Source organism: Sminthopsis crassicaudata, chromosome 3, assembly GCF_048593235.1.
Source record: "Sminthopsis crassicaudata isolate SCR6 chromosome 3, ASM4859323v1, whole genome shotgun sequence".
Taxonomy (NCBI): Eukaryota; Metazoa; Chordata; class Mammalia; order Dasyuromorphia; family Dasyuridae; genus Sminthopsis; species Sminthopsis crassicaudata.
In genome coordinates this window covers 172,846,364-172,869,264 of record NC_133619.1, presented here as the reverse complement: position 1 = coordinate 172,869,264, position 22,901 = coordinate 172,846,364, and the positions used below count along the sequence as shown (strand labels likewise).

At 35.4% G+C, this 22,901-nt stretch overlaps 1 protein-coding gene across 1 annotated transcript in view; it reads right to left on the bottom strand.

Annotated features, from left to right (window-relative positions):
* Positions 1 to 14,196: 14,196 nt before the first annotated feature.
* F10 (coagulation factor X) overlaps positions 14,197 to 22,901 on the bottom strand; it is a 28,347-nt gene continuing 19,642 nt past the window's right edge. The window contains exons 7-8 of the mRNA XM_074299567.1: positions 18,114 to 18,231; positions 14,197 to 15,189 (exon numbers count right to left, since the gene is read on the bottom strand). Coding sequence (XP_074155668.1) covers positions 14,636 to 15,189; positions 18,114 to 18,231 — 672 coding nt within the window. The 3' untranslated portion in view covers positions 14,197 to 14,635. The remainder of the gene's footprint in view (positions 15,190 to 18,113; positions 18,232 to 22,901) is intronic.

Genomic DNA, 22,901 nt, shown 5'->3' with positions numbered 1-22,901 from the left:
TGCTTTATAATATAGTTTTAGATCAGGTACAGCTAGGCCACCTTCATTTGCTTTTCTTTTCATTAATTCCCTTGAAATTCTTGACCTTTTGTTTTTCCATATGAATTTTGTTGTTATTTTTTCTAGATCAGTAAAATAGTTTCTTGGGAGTTTGATTGGTATAGCACTAAATAAATAGATTAGTTTAGGTAGTATTGTCATCTTTATTATATGCACTTGACCTATCCAAAAGCACTTGATATTTTTCCAATTGCTTAGATTTGACTTTATTTGTGTGGAAAGTGTTTTGTAGTTTTGGTCATATAGTTCCTGACCCTCCCTTGGCAGACAGATTCCCAAATATTTTATCTTATAAATAGTTATTTTTAAATGGAATTTCTTTTTGTATCTCTAGCTGTTAGATTTTGTTAGTGATGTATAAGAATGTTGATGATTTATGTGGATTTATTTTGTATCCTGCAACTTTGCTAAAATTGTGGATTATTTCTAATAGTTTTTAAAATTGATTTTCTAGGGTTCTCTAAGTATACCATCTGCAAAGAGTGATAATTTGGTTTCCTTATTTAAACTCTTTTCCTTCTCTTATTGTCAAAGCTAGCATTTCTTATACAATATTGAATAGTAATGGTAATTACTATTAATACAACCTTGTTTAAACTTTGATCTTATTGGGAATGGTTCCCCATTACATATGATGCTTGCTGATGGTTTTAAATAGATGCTACTGACTGTTTTAAGAAAAAGTCCATTTATTCCTATAATCTCTAATGTTTTTTAATAGGAATGGATGTTGGATTTTATCAAATGCTTTTTTTCTGCATCTATTGAGACAATAATGAGGGTTTTGTTAATTTGGTTATTGATATAGTCAATTATGCTAATAGTTTTCCTAATATTGAACCAGCCCTATATTCCTGGTATAAATCCTACTTGGTCGTGGTGTATTATCCTGGGGATGATTTTCTGTAATCTCTTTGCTAATATTTTATTTAAGATTTTTGCATCAATATTCATTAGGGAGATAGGTCTATAATTTTCTTTCTCTGCTTTCATCTTACCTGGTTTAAGTATCAGTACCATGTTTGTGTCATAAAAGGAATTTGGTAGGACTCCTTCATTCCCTATTTTTTCAAATAGTTTATATACTATTATCAAATAGTTTATATACTATTAATTGTTCTTTAAATGTTTGTTAGAATTCACATGTAAATCCATCTGGTCCTGGGGATTTTTTCCTTAGGGAGTTGATTAATAGCTTTTTCTATTTCTTTTTCTAAAATGTGACTATTCAAGAAATTTATTTGTTCTTCTGTTAGTCTAGGAAATCTATATTTTTGTAGGTATTCCTTCATTTCACTTAGAGTGTCAAATTTATTGGCATAAAGTTGGGCGAAGTAACTCCTAATGATTGCTCTAATTTCCTCTTCATTGGTGGAAAGTTCTCCCTTTTCATTTTTAAGACTAACAATTTGATTTTCCTCTTTCCTTTTTCTAATCAAATTAACTAAAGGTTTATCTATTTTGTTGTTTTTTTTCATAAAACCAACTTTTAGTTTCATTTATTAATTCAATAGTTTTTTCAATTTTATTTTTAGAATTTCAAGTTTGGTATTTGATTGGGGGGGTTAATTTGTTCTTTTTCTAGCTTTTTTAGTTGCAAGCCCAATTCATTGATCTTCTCTTTCTCTGTTCTATAGAAGTAAGCAACTGGAGATACACAATTTCCCCTTATTGCTTTGGCTGTAACCCACAAATTTTGTATGTTGTTTCATTATTGTCATTGTCTTGGATGAAATTATTGATTGTGTCTATGATTTGCTGTTTTACCCATTCATTCTTTAGGATGAGATTATTTGCTTTCCAATTGCTTTTTGGCTTATTTTACCCTGGCCTTTTATTGAATGTAATTTTTATTGCATTGTGACATAAAAAAATGCATTTACTATTTCTGCCTTTCTGCATTTTATTTTGAAGTCTTTATGTCCTAATATATGGTCAATTTTTGTATAGGTTCCATGAACTGCTGAGAAGAAAGTGTACTCCTTTCTGTCTCCATTCAATTTTCTCCAAACTCTCTCTATAATATCTAGTTTTTCTAGTATTCTATTTTTCTCTTTAACTTCTTTTTAATTTGCTTTTTTTTTTTTTTTTTGGATTTATCTAGTTCTGAGAGAGCAAGTTTGAGATTTCACACTATTATAGTTTTGCTGTCTATTTCTTCTTGCAAATCTCAACTTCTCCTTTAGGAATTTAGATGATATATCACTTGGTGCATATACGTTTAATATTGATATTGCTTCATTATCTATGGTATCCTTTAGCAAAATATAGTGTTCTTCCTTATCTCTTTTAATTAGATCAATTTTTGCTTTTGTTTGATCTGAGATCAGGACAGCTGCCTCTGCTTTTTTTTTTTTTTTTTTTAACTTTACCTGAAGCATAATAGATTCTGCTCCAGCCTTCTACCTTTACTCTGCATGTATCACTCTGTTTAAATGTGTTTCTTGTGGGGGCAGCTAGGTGGTGCAGTGGATAGAGCACCAGCCCTGAATTCAGGAGGACCCAAGTTCAAATCTGGTCTCAGACACTTAACACTTCCTAGCTGTGTGACCCTGGGCAAGTCACTTAGCCCCATCCTCAAAAAAAAAAAAAAAAAAAAAAAAAAAGTGTTTCTTGTAAACAACATAGTTGTTTCTGGCTTATGCTTTATGGGAGAGTTCACTCCATTCACATTTACAGTTAAAACTACTAATTCTGTATTTCCTGCCATCATATTAACCCCAAATTATACTTTTCTCTTTCCTTTTCCCCTTTTCCTCCTCCCCAGTATTTTACTTGTGAGCACTACTTGCCTCAAGTAGTCCTCCTCTTTTTGAGACCCTCCCTTTTTCTTATATCTTTCCCCTACTATTTCTGTTTTCCCTTCCATTTAGCCCATCCCTTCTTTTTTCCCCTTTCCCCTCCCACTTTTCTCTATAAGGTGAGAGAAGTTTCTCGGTGAAATCAAATATATCTAATATTCTTTCTTTGAGCCAAATCTGATGAGATTAAGATTCACATAATATTCACCACTCTCTTTTCTTTCCCTCAATTATAATAGATTTTCTTTGCCTCTTCTTGAGATGTAATTTCCGTCATTTTACCTCCACTTTCCCCTTTTTTGGGTATAATCCCCTTTCCATCTCTAGTTTCTTTTTTATATTATAACAGTAAAATCAGAATATACATGCACTCTCTATGTATACCCATAACAGAAATACAGTTCTCAAGAGTTTTTTTTTTCCTTTTTTAACCTCTTTATGCTTCTCTTGATTTCTATATTTGGGGTCAAATTTTTTGTTTAGCTCTAGCCTTTTCATCAAAATAAGTGGAATTCACCAGTTTAATTGAATGTCCATCTTCTTCCCTGAAATATGCTCAGTTTAGCAGGGTAATTTATTCTTGCCTGCATCCCAAGTTCCTTTGTCTTTCAAAACATCAGATTTCAGGCCCTTTGATCCTTTATAGTGGAATCTGCTAGACCCTGAGAAATCCTTATTGTGACTCCTCGGTATTTGAATTGTTTCTTTATGGCTACTTGTAATATTTTTCCTTTGGTCTGATAGTTCTTAAATTTAGCCACAATATTTCTTGGAGTTTTAATTTTGGGGTCTCTTTTAGGAGGTGTTCAGTGAATTCTTTCAATGGTTATTTTACCTTCTGATTCTATGACATCAGGATGCTTTCCTTTGATGATTTCCTGAAAAATGTCTAGGCTCCCTTTTCCTCATGGTTTTCCTGAAACCCAATAATCCTAGATTTTTCTCTCCTAGATCTGTTTTTTAGGTCATTTGTTTTCCCAATTAAGTATTTTACATTTTTTTCTATTTTTTTCTTTTTTTTTGGTTTTGCTTGACTGATTCTTGTTGCCTCATTGAGTCATTCATTTCCATTTGTTCAGTTCTGAATTTTAGTGAATTATTTCTTCATTTACTTTTCTTAAACTTATTTTTATATTTGTCCAAATGAATTTTTAAATGACTTGTTTTGTTCTATGGTTCACAAATTCTGTTTTTTAAGGAGGGTTTTTTTTTTGTTTGTTTGTTTCACAAATTCTGTTTTTCTGGGAGTTGTTTTCTTTTCCCATTTTTATCAACTCTATCTTTTAATGAATTATATGTCTTTTCCAAACCCTCTTGCAAAGTTTTCATTTCCTTTCCCCATTTTTCTTCCCCATTTTTAAGATCCTTTTAAATTTATTCTAGGAGAACCTTGTGTGATGGGGTTATATCACCCTTTCGGGGCTTCATCTGGAGATGATCTGCTTTTAGTCTCTTTGGGTTTGAAATCTGTTCTTTTTCACCATAAAAGCTGTCTATGGTCAGAGTTCTCTTTACTTTTTAAAACATTTTTAACATTTAAAAAATGTTAAGGTCTGCTTTTAGGTTAGAAAAGGTTTTCCAAGCTTCCTCTACAAGCAGCAGCATCCTTTATAATCCACTGTGGCTACCCTGGATCAGTGCTGATTCACTCTTGGTGCTGGGTAGGCGTGGTCAGGTCCTGTGAGATTTTGGCATTTGGAGGTTCACTATTTACCTTTTGTGTTAGTATTGGATGGTTTATAACTTCTCTGCTGATCTACTAGGACAGAGTGCCAAACACTACTGTAGATTCCTCCCCATAGATTCTCCACTTTGAAGGGTCTACACTGTCCCGGGACTCTGAGTTTTCTGTGCTGGCATTTGTCCTCAGCCTGCCTCTCTCTTGTTTCCAATTGAAACAGACCTTTTTCTGGTGATCTTTGAAATTTTTTTCTGCTGGTAATTTGTTACACTCCCAATATTTGTGGGTTCTGCCAATCTAGGGCTAATTCAGAGGCTGCATTTGGTAATCAGTCTAAGGGTTATAAAGAAGTTCAGAGAGAAACATGTCCTCTCCACCATCTTGGCTCTGCCCCAAGAAGGCATCTCATTTTATTTTCACAAGAACTCTTAGAGGTGGTTGCTTTTATTCCTGTTTTAAAGATGAGGAAACTGAGGCAGTTAAATCACTTGCTCAAGGTTATAAACTATTGAGTATCTGAGGCCAGATTTGATATCAATTATTCTTAACTCCAGTCCAGTGTACTCCTAAACTATCCCTACTGTACAATCTGTGCCATAATCTGCAAAGTAAATGTTTGTTATTGAGCTATTAATCTTATTTGATGGCTAACTAATACCATTTCCTTTAATATTTCCATGTGAATCTTATTCCCTAATCTTTTAACCATCATAACCACTCCCCTCTAAAGTCTTCTAACATTTTCATTTCTAAAATCTGTCCATGGAAATGGATGAATAAGTTGTGGTATTTCATTTTGATGAAATATAATTGTATTATAGGAAATGATGCTTTTGGAGAAACCTAGGAAGACTTACATGAAGCAATGCAAAGTGAAGTGAGCAGAACCAGAAGAACACTAAACACAGTAATGGTAATATTGTAGTGATTATCAAGATTTAGTTTTCTGTTGAAAACAATGATGATGTTCAAAATAAGTGAATTCTCGTTGGGAACAGACTTAATAGTGGTATTGCTACATCAAAGGGCACAATTTTATAGCCCTTTGGACATAGTTTCAAATTGCTCTCAAGAATAGTTGGAGCAATCAGTTGTGATGCAATTCTAATAATGCTTTATATCATATTTTATACAATTAGCAAGAGATTTTATTTATATTAATACTCTATTTAATCTTTACTATAATTTTTTTGAGGGAGGTAGGGCAGATATTCTCATTTTTCAGATGAATAAGTTAAGGTTCTGAGACACAAAATGACTTTCCTGCTTCACTCTGAAAAGATCTTAACCGGGATACATGGGCACATTAAAAAATATTTAGTCCTCTTTCAAAATGAATGTAAAGCCAACCTTCCTTTGCCAATGATTTCTTAATAGCATTCCAGGAAATGGAATACTCACCTTGATTAGTGTTGATTTTTCTGTATTGTCTTGTTTATGTAGTTTTATGCCTCTAATGGCCCTGTTTGAGATCTTTGTACTAGAACTTTAAACTTTGCTTAGCAAAATTGTGTAAGTGCAAACTACATACAAACTCTGGTAAAAGAAGTTAGAGAATTGATTTTTGTTAATAATATCTTCTTTTTCTTCTTTTTCTCCTTTTCTTCCTCCTTTCCCTTTTCTTCTTTTTCTTTCCTTTAATATATCTTACTGTTTTGATTCAGAGAAATTCAGATACTTTTGAATGCATCCTAGCCAAAAGAAACTTTTAAAAAAATGATTAGGGTTATTAGATTTAGGGAAAAAATGAGAAGTGGATCCAACCTCTTATCTTTTCCAGAATATACATTTTGCCTTTCCCTATCTTTAACCAATGGATTAACAAGAATTGATTAAGCACTTTCTACGTGCTAGACATTGTGTTTGTGGCTGTATATATAAGTACAAAGAATGAAATAATCCTTACTTGTCATGAGATTACATTCTAATGAGGAAGACAAGAAATATCTATCAATTATATATACAGCATAAATATAAAGTTATTAAATATTCAAATACATACTATAAATACAAAGTAGATAAATGTAAGGTACTATGGGAGAAAAAGCACTAGAAATTGGTGGAATCATGCAGAAGATAGTATCTGAGACAGGTCTTAATGGAAGAGAAGGACCCTATGAGATAGGAGTAAAGAGAGATTAGAGAAATGAAGTATCATTAGTGAGGAACAAAAGGACCACAGAGTGTAGGAGAGAGAACAATGCCTAGCAAATCTAGAAAGGCAGATTGGGGCTAAGCTGTATAAGGTTTTAAAGATTAAACCAAGTTTATATTACATTTTGCCAGCAATAGGAAGGTACTTCCTCACTCTCATCCACATGACGGCCCATTTTTGGTCAATGCATTGATTGATCATGGTTAGATGGTTAGATCTGCTCTTAAAAAAAAATTAGCCTAGAGAGCAATTTGGAACCATGCTCAAAAAGTTATCAAACTGTTCATAACTTTTGATCCAGCAATTTTACTACTGGGCTTATATCCCAATGAGATATTAAGGAAGGGAAAGGGACCTGTATGTGCAAGAATGTTGTGGCAGCCCTCTTTGTAGTGGCCAGAAACTGGAAACTGAGTGTGTAACGTGCTCTCCTGGCAGTTACAATTACTAGTCTGTCCTAGACCCACCAGAGTATCTTTGACCACTGTCCTTTGCAGTGTGAACTCTACCTGGCTCGCCTCCTCTGAGGCCTTCAAAGGTCTCTGGCCACAATCTTGAATCTATAGCTTAATAACCGGTAGCGCACTCAAGAACAGCCACGTGTAATCTTAACAGCCTTTATTATACCTACTCACATAATGCCCTGACTGATGTCCTGACTTGTTGGTTCCCGAGTGAACACCTGGTCAGAAGACCCACGTGTTCACTACCAAAATCCTTACCTCTTTTGGCTACCCATCTTGGCTTGGGCACCCAGGCTAGGGAGCCAGGGTGAAGAGTGCCAGGTTAAAGAGAGCGATTGCTGCCTGCAGTGGGCTTACATAGGGCCTGTGAGGTCACATACACAGCCAATCAAAGAGAGTCACCCATTACGAAGCTATCTCAATATGGCCAGGATCCCGCCCAAGGGCAGTCCTAATATCCACAGAAATTACTTCCGGACCACTCAATCTCCCGATTTGCTGTGGCACCCATTTAAAGGCCCCTTACAATTCCCTTTCTCTTGTTTTGCGGGAACCACACATCTCACCAAGCTAAACTTTTAGCACCAGCTATAGTTCACTTGATCTATGAGATGACAGTGTTATGCCCAAGGAGGTACAAAGCAGCAGATCAGTAAACAGAAGTATGACAATGAGAACCAGGCTCAACAGTGGCCCAAATGTTCAACCCATTCATCAAAGTCATACTCGAGATAATAAGCCAAAGAGGTTGGATGCCAATGAGGTAGGATGTCAACACTGAGGTGGGAAGTCAACAAGGTAAAACATCACAATTCTAGTTAACAAATATCAGTGTAGGTAGGTTGTCACAATTCTAGTTACATTTTATACACAGTTCTAGACCAATTCTAGTTTCTTACTATTTTCTGTTGCACTTTTCACACTCCTAGAACACATTCTAGCTTATCACAATTCTCAATTGCACTTTTCACAATCCTAGAACAATTCTAGCTTATTCACAATTCTCTATTGCACTTTTCACAATCCTAGAACAATTCTAGTTTCACAGTTACACATAAGCAAAGTCATGTCCAATAACATTGTATCAATAACAACGGCAGGTGGGTGTGTTGGTTTTTCACCCACTAATTTAAAAGCATAGTCCTTCAATAGAAAGCATAGGGCAAAGCCTCTTCCCAGGCCACCATATGGAAAGTAGCCACGGGAGGAGCAAGCAGGCCCATTGTCCATTTATAGTCTTTATATTGCGTATCACCCAAAACAGTCCATTTCAGCTGCAACACTGGAACTGTGTCTGGTGTCTCTGGTGTCACGGTCAGGAGGGGCATTGCTGCCATCAGCATCTGGAGGGCTGTGGACATCTGGCTGGTCCCTCTGGGCTGTTGTCTGGTCCTTCTCTTGGATCCCCAGGTTACAAATGTCTCTGGTGGGGATGAACTCTACTGCTGGATCTGCACCTAGGAAGGAATGTCCCCGGGGCCCAACTTGGGCCTTTCCAAATGCCATCCAGGCCTTTCCACATCACAGTGGAAACAAAGTTGTTGTCAAAAAGATTAACAAAAGTCAGACAAAAGTTAGTTAATCTGTCACTTAGCTGCACTTTCTGTGTATGCCCGAAGTGCATACACTTTTGTGCACAGTATAAGATTTTACATACCACGGGCATACCCTTTAATCCTCAAGGGCAGGCAATAATAGAGAGAAGAAACAGAGATATTAAGACACTCCTCCAAAAACAAAAGAAAGGGGGAGCCACGGGTAACCCTAGAGAACTTCTAAATTTAGTTCTCTATACCATTAATTTTTTAATTTTTGACAAAGATGCACTGGCTCCAGCAGATAGGTTTTATAACTCACTGGAAGGGCAGTGTCCAGTGCGAGCAGCTCCACTGTCTTTAGATAATCACCAGGTGATGTGGAGAGACCCAGAAAGTGGTGAATGGAAGGGACCAGATAGGTTAACTGCTTGGGGGAGAGGGTTTGCTTGTATCTCTACAGATGGAGAAGGAATCAGATGGGTGCCAACGAGCCATATTCGCCTTGTCCATCAGAGAGAGACAGAGCAGACCCTTGAAATGAAGGAGAAGACCCAAGAAACATCAGGTGGTTCCGTTGCTGACTGTGCCCACTACTGAAAGAACCTGGCAGTTATGGCGTTTGACCCATGGACATCAAAAACTGTTGGACTTGAAAATCCTCAGGAATCATTGGATTCTCTGAGACATCATAAGACTATTGTAGGACTTGAAAGTCTCAGGAATCATTGGATTCTCTGAGGCATCATAAGACTATTGTAGGACTTGAAAGTCTCAGGAATCATTGGATTCTCTGAGGCATCATAAGACTATTGTAGGACTGAAAGTCCTCAGGAATCATTGGATTCTCTGAGGCATCATAAGACTGTTGCTGGACTTCAAAACCTTGTGGGGATCATTGGATTCCCTAACATATAAAAAGACTGATGTGGGATTTCAAAAACTTGTGGGAATCATTGGATTCCCTAACAGTGAAGCAATGGACAATAGATTGGTTTTGGACTATCTCTTGGTTGCTGAAGAAGGGGTATGTGTGACTGTTGTTTACATACCCTCCTTCTAGGACTTCTGGAAATCTCTTACAATACCATGTTGATTTATATTGTTTGTTATATCACTAATTGCATGTACAATTCCTGTTTGTTACACCACATCGAGTCTGCACTGACTGTGGGGAGAGTCACCACTAATAGCCTCTGCGTTATTGCTATGTGCTTGTGTAATAACTCCCATGCTGATGGGTTTGTGCATACTTGTCTCTAATAAGGCCCTTCAATCCAGAAACCCGCTAGCAAATCCCCACTTCTCTTTGGTGCTTTTCATCTCCCTTCCTGAGATGTCAGGGGGGGCGTGATCACCTCCTTTTTGGGGTTCTCATCTCCCTGAAAAGTCAGGGATGGCACGACCTCCTGTGGTCTAAAACAAAAGAAAGCGGGAGATGTAAAGGGCTAGAACTGAGCAATGCACTTGGATGATGAAGCACGTGAGACCAATTGCCAATTGGACGGTTCCCTATTAACTTGTTTAAGGTTGACCCTCCCCAGCTGTTCTGTGCTGACTTGATTGGTGAGACAAAGAGAGGGAAGTGACTTGTGTGGGAGGAGTAAGAGAAACTTGGGTGGTGGAACTCACACTCACTTGCACTCGTGACCTGGCATTGGAGGTGACGGAAAAGATCTAGAATAAAGACATTTAGTGGTCCTGAATCCTGCTGATTTCTGGAAAGATAGAGTTCCAGCATGAGTGGATGCCCATCAATTGATGAATGGCTGAATAAATTGTGGTATATGAATATTATGGAATATTATTGTTCTGTAAGAAATGACCAACAGGATGATTTCAGAAAGGCCTGGAGAAATTAACATGAAACTGATGCTAAGTGAAATGAGCAGAACCAGGAGATCATTGTTCACAGCAACGACAAGACTATATGATGATCAATTCTGATGGACATGGCTCTCTTCAACAATGAAATGATTCAAACCAATTCCAATTGTTCAGTGATGAAGAGAGCCATCTGCACCCAGAGAAAGGACTATGGGAACTGAGTGTGGACCACAACATAGTATTCTCACTCTTTTTGTTGGTGTTTGCTTGCATTTTATTTTGCTTCTCTTCTTTTTTTACTGGTTTGATTTGATTTGCTTTTTCTTGTGCAGCATGATAATTGTATAAATATGTATGTATGAATTTAACATATATTTCTATCATGTTTAACATATATTGGACTATTTGCCATCTAGGGGAGGGCATGGGGGGATAGGAGGAAAATTGGAGCACAAGGTTTTACAAGGGCTAATGTTGAAGAATTATCCTCATATATGTTTTTAAAAATAAAAAGTTTTAATAAAGAAAAAAATTAGCAACAATTTATATAATAAATTGAAGTAGTCAGAACCTTGAAGTAGGGAGAAAACTTTGGAAGATGTTACAGTAATCTGGTGAAGAGGTGATGGAAGTTTTGAACTAATGGCTATTAGTTATATATTAGTCATATATGTAATATATACATATATATATACATATATATACTATATACAATACTAAACCTTTATTGAAGAAATTTAATATAAAGCTTTTTTCTCTATTTGACCACTTCTTTTTTTCTCCTAAATACATTAATTTTGTCTCTATAGGCTTTCAATTTCAAATAATCAAAATTATCTATTTTATCTTTCGTAATTGCTTCTTTTTCATGGTTGCTTAAGAACATATCCATCTCCATCCATAGCTGTGAAAAGTATATGATCTGTTTCACTTCTAATTTTTCTTTTATAGTATCATCTTTAATATTAAAGATTCCATATAACTAGTTGCCTATTAGATTTTTGAAACTGAATGTCCTGGAGACATCTTTAATTGAACATATTTAAACTGATTGATTAGCTTTCTCTCAAGACTCTCCCATCTCCATGCCATCTCAAACTGACCTCCTATAGATATACAAGTATTAGCTTCTTGGGGTGGTTATATTCTATTCTCTCTTTAGATACCTATAGGAGCCACACAGGGAAAAATTCCTTTTTAATGCTCAACATCATTACACTTTTTATTCAGATTACTTCATGCTTGCTCCTCAGTAAAAGGGCTTTAGGCTACATACAAGACAATGACCAGTGGGAAAGATTCCCCCAATCTCAAACACTAATTTGTGGTGTGTGTGTGTGTGTGTGTGTGTGTGTGTGTGTGTGTGTGTGTGTGTGTGTGTGTGTGTATTATTATATTATTTTCCTTCTCCAAACTCACCTCTCTTCTAAACTCCCCTATTTCTGTTGAGGGCATCCCTAATTTTCTAGTCTTTCAGGTTCTCAATCTCCTTGTCATCTTTGACTTTTCACTCAACTGAAACTGTTCTCTTCAGAGTTACTGATGATAGGATAAAAGGAAGTAAACATTTATTAAAACACATATTTTTATCTATTTATTTTATTTTTATTTTTCAGGTTTGTGGGACTCTTCATGACTTTTTTTTTTTTTTTTTTTTTTTTTTTTTTTTAGCAAATGAAAAGCTTCAGCAGTTTTAAAATTCATTTGTTCAAAAAATAAAAATTCAGCGTCTTCTAATTAGTTTGCAAGAATAGTCAATTGACATCAGAGAAGATGGAACATCAGAGAAGATGGAAACTGACTGCATTTAAACAAAAACTTTTACATAAATGTTGGGTGAAATTGAAAAATGATCACCATGATTTAGTAAAGTCAATCAATGATGCATTTCTGCCACTTAGATCCAGAAATCTTTGTGAAATATCTTTTTCAGTTAACAGCTATTAATATTTTGAATCAAAATAAACCAAATTTATGACTAGGCTTTGAAATTGCTGTATCAACAAATGTTATATGAAGATTTTAAAAAATAATGAAGCATGGTCAAAACATTGGTTTCACCAAATATATCTTTATTGATGATAATATTTAAGTGAGAATAAGAAGTTTTTAACTGTAGTAAGTAAAATATTTCCTGTCATTTTTATATCACTTAAAATTTTTATATATCCCATGATATATAATTATTAACATAGTAATAATGCATGTGATTTACAAATAAGTAAATATACATACATTGTTGTGCACATTCAAAATGTTTACTAAAAGAAGTTAATGATAAGAAATAGTTTAGAGACCACTGCTCTAATTAAACTAAGGGTTGAAGTCAAAATCAGGAGGTTTTGTAACTGTGAAAAATTATGACCAGTTAGCTAAATAATTTAAAACAAATGAAATGTGGCATAGTTCATGAAGCAGCCTGGAATAGTGAAGAGGAAGCTGGCATTGGAACGAGGAAAACTTGTCTGACACATCTTTTCATCTAGCAATTAAGAATTGCCTAAATTAAGAATTAAGTTGGATTGATGGTGCAGACCTTCACTTGAAATTTATTCAACTTTTTCTTTCTTTCTTTCTTTCTTTCTTTCTTTCTTTCTTTCTTTCTTTCTTTCTTTCTTTCTTTCTTTCTTTCTTTCTTTCTTTCTTTCTTTCTTTCTTTCTTTCTTTCTTTCTTTCTTTCTTTCTTTCTTTCTTTCTTTCTTTTCTTTCTTTCTTTCTTTCTTTCTTTCTTTCTTTCTTTCTTTCTTTCTTTCTTTCTTTCTTTCTTTCTTTCTTTCTTTCTTTCTTTCTTTCTTTCTTCCTTCCTTCCTTCCTTCCTTCCTTCCTTCCTTCCTTCCTTCCTTCCTTCCTTCCTTCCTTCCTTCCTTCCTTCCTTCCTTCCTTCCTTCCTTCCTTCCTTCCTTCCTTCCTTCCTTCCTTCCTTCCTTCCTTTCTTTCTTTCTTTCTTTCTTTCTTTCTTTCTTTCTTTCTTTCTTTCTTTCTTTCTTTCTTTCTTTCTTTCTTTCTTTCTTTCTTTCTTTCTTTCTTTCTTTCTTTTCTTTTCTTTCTTTCCCCTAATAAGCTAACAATTTGTGTGAAATATGCCAAGCAGATGCCTGAGGCTTCAGAATTTTCTATAGGTGTTCTACAGCTTGGAACAGCAATGGGGCAATGAGTACTATCTATCATCTATCTATCTATCTATCTATCTATCTATCTATCTATCTATCTATCTATCTATCTGTCTATCTATCTATCTATCCTCAAGTGGTACTGGTGATTGGGCCACCTGAAACTGGTGGAAAGTGGAAGAGGAAGTGGTCTCTTCTTTTTATATTATATGTGACTGTAACAATGAAATTCATGTAACCTGCTATTATGTACCCTGAGAGGCAGTTAGGTGGTAAAGTGGATAGACTCATCTTCCTGAGTTCAAACCTGGTCTCAGACACTTCCAAGCTAGGTGACCTTGGGAAAATCACTTAATGAGTTTCCTCATCTATTAAATGATCTGGTGAAGAAATGGCAAACCATTCCAGTATCTTTGCCAAGAAAAACCCAAATGGGGTCATAAAGAATCGAATACAACTTAAATGACCAAACAAAAAATGACCTACTGACCCTATTAATACATGGCTAATTAAATAAAACATTACCAAGTAAAGAAAAAGACTATACTAATACAAATTTAAACTTTTCTTTTTAAATGGTACTTCTTATGAAACAATAGAGGCAGTCAGAATACATAAATGTCTCCCAAAATGTAATGGGATTTCTAAAAGAAAATCTATCCAAGTTGGCAAAGGAAAATAAGCTGTCTAGACAGGCATTTTCCCATTCAAATTGAATATGAGAAAACCAACGTCAACAACAGACAAAATGGTAATTTAGCAATTTAAGAAAAACCTGAAATGGAGGTGGAATTATATGGAATCTTCTCTTTTGAAACCTGGAAACCTAACCATGGATTCAAACTACAGAGAAAGAGCATAAAATATATCTCAAAGGCTACGAGAATATCACTTGAATAGAATTCTTTTTAATCAGAATGTTCTCTAGTAACTAGAACTAACCTATAGAGGAAGTACTTGGACAGATGGAAGTGACCACTGCTGCAGAAGCCTCAGTCAGTTCTATGGAGCTTTCTTTGTTCTCATGGACCTTTTTATCCATCCAAGGTAGGCAGTGACTTTTGTGTAGACTCCATATTTTCCCTTCCTGGCACACCCTTCTCCCCAGCTGACAATTCCAGTGACAAAATAAGTGTCCTTAAACTTTGTCACATGTGGGCCACCACTGTCTCCCTCGCAGGCGTCCTCAGATTTGCTTTCATAGCCAGCACAGAACATGTTGGATGTGATGGTGAAGGAACTGGACAATTTACATGTGTTCCGATCCACATAGGGGACTGTGAGCATCTTGAGAATATTGGAAGTGCGGCCTTTCTCATGGATTCGCCCAAAGCCGCTCACCACACCTGCTTTCTGATTCATCAGGACGGCCTCGGCCCAGTCCTTTTCTGGTAAGCAGGCCGGAGCTACATTCCTTCGGAACCGGATGGGTTTCTTTAACTTGATGAGAGCAATGTCGTTGTCAAAGGTTTCTAGGACGAATCCTTTGTGTGTCAAGATCTTCTCCACTTCATGAGCCTCTTCGTTGCCATCTTCGATTTTTGTGTCCCGCTCACCTATGAGGGAGTGATTAAGAGTTCATAAAGTATGTATTATTTATTTTCATTTAGGAGACTTCTGTGGATTTTCCTCCCTAACAATAATAATAGTAATAGCAGCAGAAATTTAGTTAGTGCTTATTTCACACAGACACACACACACACACTTTTTGCTCCAGTTGGACTACAAGTTCCATGAAACAAGTACTGTGTCTGAGCCAAACTTTGCCTTTTCCAGGGACTAGCACAACAGATGGTAGGCACTGAATATATATTTGTAGAACTGAACTCAATAAAGCAAAGTCGTGAGAAAGGAAATTACAAGGGTGCAGATTTTTATTACACTTTTCTCAGAGATTCTATGAAGGGAATAGCATATTATTACTGAGGCATATAGAATCATAGTTTGAAGGTATTAGAGAAGGGATTCTACTTTCTTGACTCCATGTCCAGCACTTATTACATATAAGGAGAAACTTGGGCTTAAAATGTCGAAGGGACTTGCTTAAAGCCACATAAATAAAAGGATAAAAGTAGACACTCAACCTCAGGTATTCCTACTCATGTCCATTTGTACAATTCTAGGACAGGGACTATGGTAGAGTCCTAGCTTTGCAGCCTAGATAAAAAATTAGATTTCTTCTAATTTGCTATTTCTTCAGCTCATTTTATAGATGAGGAAACTGAGGCAAACAGGATTAAGTGACTTGCCCAGAGTCATATAGCTGATAAATGTCAGAGGCCAGATTTGAACTCAGGAACATCAGTATTTCTCATTTCAGGCCTGTCATTCTATCCACTTTGCCAGCTAGCTGCCCCCAAGGTTATAGTGAATGATCTTTCTAGTCCTAAATCCTATGATACCACTTTATATTTCTTTTGTCTCCCTCACAATGCTGAGTATAGAGTCCTTGGTATAACAGGTGTTTAGGAAGTGCTCAGTGATTGATCCATCTAGGCAGCTAGTTGGTATGATGACTAGAGCTGAGTTTGAATCCTTCCTTATTATTAACTAAGTGGTTCTTCTTAACCTGAGTGTGAGCTCTTCATCTATAAAATGAAGGCAGTAACAGGACTTACCTTATAGGGTTTTTATGAGAATCAAATGAGATGACATGTAAAGTGCTTTGCAAATTTTAAAGTGGGGAAGGGTCTAGCACCTACTATGTGCCAAACACAGTTAAGTACTTTAAGAAATAATTATTTTAGGAAAATATTATATACATGCTAGCTATTACTGTTATTGTTATTATGAATGCTAGCTATTGTTATGCATTATTATTATTTACAGAGATATCATACCGCCTGGTGCTACAGACAAAGGCAATTATATCTAAATTTTAAACAGATAGCAAGCAGCCAGACATGGTGGCCCATTTCTGTAATTCTCATTCCTGGAAAGGCTGAGCTGGTGAAAAACTTGAGTGTGGAAGTTCTGAGAAACATATGACTAAAGGGATCCGCACTAAGTCCAGCATTAATAGGATCAATCTTTAGGAATTGAGGGTCACCAGGCAGTCAGTCAACATTTATTAATTGCTTACTGTGTGCTAGGCATTGGACATAACAAAGAAAGACAAAAGACTGTTCTCAAAGGGCTCACAGCCTAAGGAGGAACAAACTGTTTCTGGTCAGAAAACAAAGCAGGTCAAAGCTTCCACATCCACCAATATTTGAGTGCAATAAGAGCCCTATTTCTTAAAAAAAAAAAAAAAAAGACCAAAATAGAACCAAATACCACAACAAATTAAATAAACAACAACAACACAGAACCAATTAGCAACTAAAGATGAGTCTCAAACTCCTGCCAATTCTTGATGCCTTAAGATGAGTTGTGTAGTTTGTAAAACCAGCCTCTTTTTGTCCCATTAGTCCTGGCCATTTAACTTCCCTTTGTCCAGAAAATAAACAAGAGCGGTCACATGGTCTTAGAACCAGATGCAGAGTCAGTATTTAATTAGGATCTGCTAATTGACCATGAAGAGAAGAATATTTGAAAAACAAGGTAGAGTAGTAAAATGAGAAATACACTCAGAATCAGATGATCGGGGTTTTAATCATGGACTCCAATGCTTTTTAATTGTGCCACTGTGGGCAAGTTCATAAGTTTCTATTTCCTCATAAAGTGTGAATTAGTTATAATTGCATAAGTCACAGGATTACTAGGAAAGTCTTTCATGATGCTCCCTCTACTCCACTTTCACTCACTTCTGTTACTGTTGACCCCATAATTTCATCCAATGGAGAAATACCAATATGGGAAAGTCAATTGTCACTTCTAGTCTTACAGAGATGTCAGGGCAACTAAGAGTTTAAATGGCTTGTCCAGGGTCACGTAATGTGTCAGAGGTGGGACATCCTCATCTTCCTGACCCTAAGCATGGCTCTCTAAGCCTTGTAAACATGAAAAACTTTGTGTTCATAAGCTGTTATAAGTGAAACAAAGTGAGCTGCTTTGGAGTAAACTTCACATTTGGATTTCCTACCTAAGAAGTGATGTTGAATATTTATGTGTTTGTGTGTGTGTGTGTGTGTGTGTGTGTGTGTGTGTGTGTGTATGAGAGACAGAGACGGAGAGGGGGAGAGAGAGAGAGAGAGAGAGAGAGAGAGAGAGAGAGAGAGAGAGAGAGAGAGGAGAGGAGAGGAGAGGAGAGGAGAGGAGAGAAGAGGAGAGGAGAGGAGAGGAGAGGAGAGGAGAGGAGAGGAGAGGAGAGGAGAGGAGAGGAGAGGAGAGGAGAGGAGAGGAGAGGAGAGGAGAGGAGAGGAGAGGAGAGGAGAGGAGAGGAGAGGAGAGAGAGGAAAGGAGAAGAGGGAAGGGAGGGAAGGCACTTAATTAAGTACTTATTGGATTGGATTGGTAAGACATTCACCATGACAGATTTATGGCCTTTGCTCTTATTTCCTTCAGTCTTTGAGCTGATCCATAAATTGTAATTACTTACCTACTAAGACTTGGAATCTTTTCAATGGGTACATGCAGTGAGCAGCAGAAAGGACAAAATACTCATTCAATATTGTACCTCCACAGAATCCTTCTTTGTTCTCATATATGAGAAGAGCCTAGAAGGAGAAGAAAATTAACTTCAAAACCAATATTCAAATAGAAGATTGGACCTCTCTCTCCAAAGGTCATAGAAAGTAGGTGGCAAATGTCAGATAAGTTGGTTTTATTTAGCTATTTTAATTTGTAGCAGGGGATATATCCAGGGTAATATATATTAATAATATAATATATATAATTGGTAATATAAAATAAACTCCTTAAGAGTAGGTTCATGTTTCCTTTTGTATCACTGATACCTAGCACAGAAACTGGCACATAATAGGAATTTAATAAGTGTTTGTTGCTTGATTGATCTAAGGGAAGGCTTCTGAAAGCAAAATCATCCCTATTCATTAAAAAAGAGGAGGCAGCTATGGCTGAACTTTGTCTTTCTGATTAGTATACTAGTTCTTAGCACAATGCTTGCACATAGTGGGCACTTAACAAATGTTTATTGATTGATAAAGTCATTTGGGTTGGAGAGGTTGTAGTATTCATACTGAACAAATCACAAGAGGTTTTTTTTAAAAATAAAATTAATTTTCCAATTTTAAAATTACAAATAGTTTGAAATGTTTGGGTCAAAATTAATGAAATTGTACTGAAAAAATCACAGAAGTTTTTTAAATAAATAAAAAATCAATAAATAAATCAGTTGGAAACAAGTTGGGAACAGCAGATGAATTAAGGGTGCCAGCCTATAAAGTCCTTTTAGTGGAAAGTTATGATGAAGTTCCTCAAGGGTTGATGATGAGCAGGGATGTCCTATTCAATTATGGACTATTATAGTGGTCTGTGAATATCCTAACCACTCTGGTAGCCTGGGATTCTATTCTAATTGTACAATTTGAGTCTAGTTAGAGTCTTCTCACTTTATATCTGAACTCTTAGTTATTCTTTATAAAATGCCACTTTATTCATTCTATTTTCTGATGGCAGAATTCAAAATAGTTTATGGCATTGATTTTAATGTTTTACCCCAAATTTCCCTTAGTAAAGCCTATCTTTAGATTATGTTTGTTATATGAAGAGTAAGGACTTTTTTCTACTTTTCTAACATGTTCTCATTGTTGTGGAGACTACACAAAACTGGGCAGGTGTCCTGATTTTTGAGTAGATAGAGGAAATATCTGTTTATGTAGTATAATTTTGGAGGCATTAGAGAATTTGTAATACCCTTAAATGTTTAGCTCTCTCAAATGCCACAGAGTCTAAAGCTCAGCCACCAAACATTTTCTCTTTGTATGTTTCTTTCTACTGTCTGATATTAAAATGCAAATATTCTGGAAGGGATAATATCAAATTGATTCACAATTAGTGACATCACATTTTCTCTCATCTGTTTTCCTCTTTATGAGAATTGTATAAGGGCTCAGGTGCCTTGGGGGAAAAAGTGGCAGAGGTACCAAAGTTACCACAGACTAAGTTCAATTATCTTATACCATGCCTGTTTCTGGTACGAAAGTTTTAATTCATATTTTCTTTATCAGAAGACTAATAGCTCATATTTTCATAGTGTTTTGCAACTTTCAAAGCCATCACAAGAACTCTGAGGTATAGATAAGACAAGTATTATCATCCCCATTTTCAGGATGAGGTAATGGAGGCAAAGAGAGTTTTAAGTGACTTGTCTCATGTGACATGGCTGGTAAGCTAGAGAGATAAGACTTATAATCTCCCTACTATTCTTGTCATTTACCACTAGATGCTTATCTGTGTGCATCAATGAATTACTTATTACAAAATGCTCTGAAGATACAAACAAAGGCTTTCATTACTACAATCTAACTAGCAACTTTTTAAAGTTTAAGTTTTAAATTCTGAAACTTAACACCCCTGCCCCAAATTTCATATATGCAGTTACTACACAAAAAAGGACTCTTTTCATATATGTGTGTTTTTCAAAGTATATAGTAACTTCTATATGTAACTTTCAAAACTATCCTGTTTGTGCTCCCTCCTGAACTTCCTTCTCTTCCTTTTTGTTGATTTTTTAAAAAAAAACTTTCAAAGGTTCTTTTTTGGTTATCACTATCCCTTCCCAGGGGGAAAAAAAGTACCAAAAAACTTTTTTTGCCTAATTGAAAATTGAGAGGAAATTTTTTTATGATAAATACAAATCAAGCATAGAACTTTAAAAAAGGTCTATTAATTCATAATCTGACCTATGTAAGGACTATCTTTCCAAAAATTTGATAATAGCTTTTCTTCTGAAAATGAAAGTAATGAAATTCTTCAAAACTTTAAATTGGCAAAATTTCTACCTGTTAAGCATTGTTTTCCGATCAAAAATTATAAGGTTGTCAGCACTGAGCCATGGTTATAGGATTATATAACAAATTATATTACATAACTATTAACAATATCAATAAAAGTTTTTACCATGTCCTTTTTTTCTTCCTTCCCCTTCCATTAAAAACACTTTTTTTTTTCTTTCCTTATCCTTTGCAATGGTGAAAATAATAGTATCTCTCAATCACCATTATTACCAAAAACTAAACCAGTCTGCCATGCAAAATCATAGAAGAGTAAAAATAGCAAAAATCAAAATATGCTAAATAAGTGAATTTCAGAAAATTTGTCACAATCTCCTCTCCATGATTTTGCTCTTGTTCTTTCTGGTTGGGCAGTCCCTTTTCACTAGATGGTGAGCTCTCCAAGCTCCATTTATTGAAATCTTACCTATTCTTCTAGGTTCAACTTCAATGCTACCTTCTCTATGAAGACTTTATTTATGTCCCCAGAGAGATGTGATCTCATTCTCTTCTGAACTGCTAAAGCACCTTGTGTCTTTTTCTACCTGATGGAGTTGTTATAAAGAAATCTTTTCACAAACCTTCCCATTGTATAACTGTACTATTATATGACATTATATGACAGTATTATATTATACTATTATTATATATATATATTATATATTATACTATTATATATTATATATGTCTTTGCACACATATGTATGCTGGGTGTGTATTTGATGTGGTGCTATGATTACCCACCTACCTTTAGTTCATTACTTTACTTTCTCCAAACTGCAGAGAAGCAGGCTGTCAATTAATAAAGTGATTAATCAAATATCCAAGTATGGAGGGTAGTATATATTTTGGCCACCAGATAATGCTATCCTTCGGCCAACAATCCAAAGGCAACATTGGGGGATAGTCAGTGCAAATATTTTGGTATTCTCAAAGACTGTAATTTTCCCCTTTTTCCACAGACCATATTCAGTCTACATACTCTTAATCTATCCTCCTCTCTCAGCAGAGCTCTTGAGTAGATCTAGAAGTATAATCTAGCAAATATTATAAATTATTTGAATGCATTAATTCCTCTTCTTTGCTCTGAGCCTGGAGCCTGCATTTGGCAAGCTTTATCAAATGACGTCATTTATAAGACTTATATAGATGGTTATGTAGATATGATTATATAAATGATTGGATTGTGACCAGTTACTTTTAAAAAGTAGAAAATTTTGAGAACTGGTTGGGTATGCAATCCAGATTTAATTACCTCCAGAATATCTTATTATGTATGGGTCACTGAAGAAAAAGTTGGAAGAACATTTTTTGAATATAACTAATGAGGGAATTTGTTTGGCTTAACTATGCATATTTGAAACAAGGATTTTGTTTTTATTTTTTGTTTTTCAATACAGAATGAGGTGGGAGAGAAAATAGATTTCTTTTAATTAAAAAAAAATTTAATTAAAAACAAAATAAAACTAGATAGCTTATTTTTTTTTTTTTAAAAGAATATAAGCTGAGTGAAGGCAAGGACTATCCCAATTTTATGGTTGTATTCTTAATACCTATATCAGTGTCTGGAACAAAGTTGACACATTGATATTATTATATTATTACATATTGATATTATTACATTATTGATATTATATATTAATCATAATAATTAAAAAAACAAAAATCACTTATTAATCTTAGGGATTCCTTGATGAGCAGCCCTAAACAACTGATGGACAATTTGGTTAACTATACTCTAAGAGATTTCCAGCCAGTTGTAGAGAGGCTGAATCAAGTTCAGAAAGTGGAGTTTCCACTAAAGAAGACACTAAATAATATAAGTACCTGCTATCCTAGATTGAAAGACACCTTGGTTCTGATAAGGGAAAGGGGTGGCTGAACCTATAGGTAGTTCCTTTTCTGTCTATTCCTTCCACTGGGGAGACCCCAATCCAATCTATAGTGTTTAAAAAGTTAATAACTGACTGGGACCATTTACAAACCCAGGTTTGGGAATGGAGACTTTTAGGTCTGGGAACCGGCTGAAATGTTATCTATCAGTTTAGGTAGAGCTACTGAAAGGTCAGCAGGTCCCCAAAGAGCCAGATTCACCTCATCTGTGATCATATTAGATAGAGATTTTACATTGGGGGAGTAGGGGCAGGGCAGGAAAATTGGTTAGACATATGGCAAATAATATTAATGCTTATGCATATAAATTAATATATCTCATGTTGATAAATGTGTCTATTATTTTCAAAGATTTTATTTATATGTTTTATTATTATTATTGTGATGTTAACATTTAAGTTTATGCTGTGGCTATATTTGACAATTAGTGATTAATCCTTTTGATGCTTGTTATTTATTTTCTAATATACTAATAATTATGCTTGGGTTTTTGTTCTAGCACTGTTTATATTCTGCACTGTTTGCTGCTAACTGTGCCT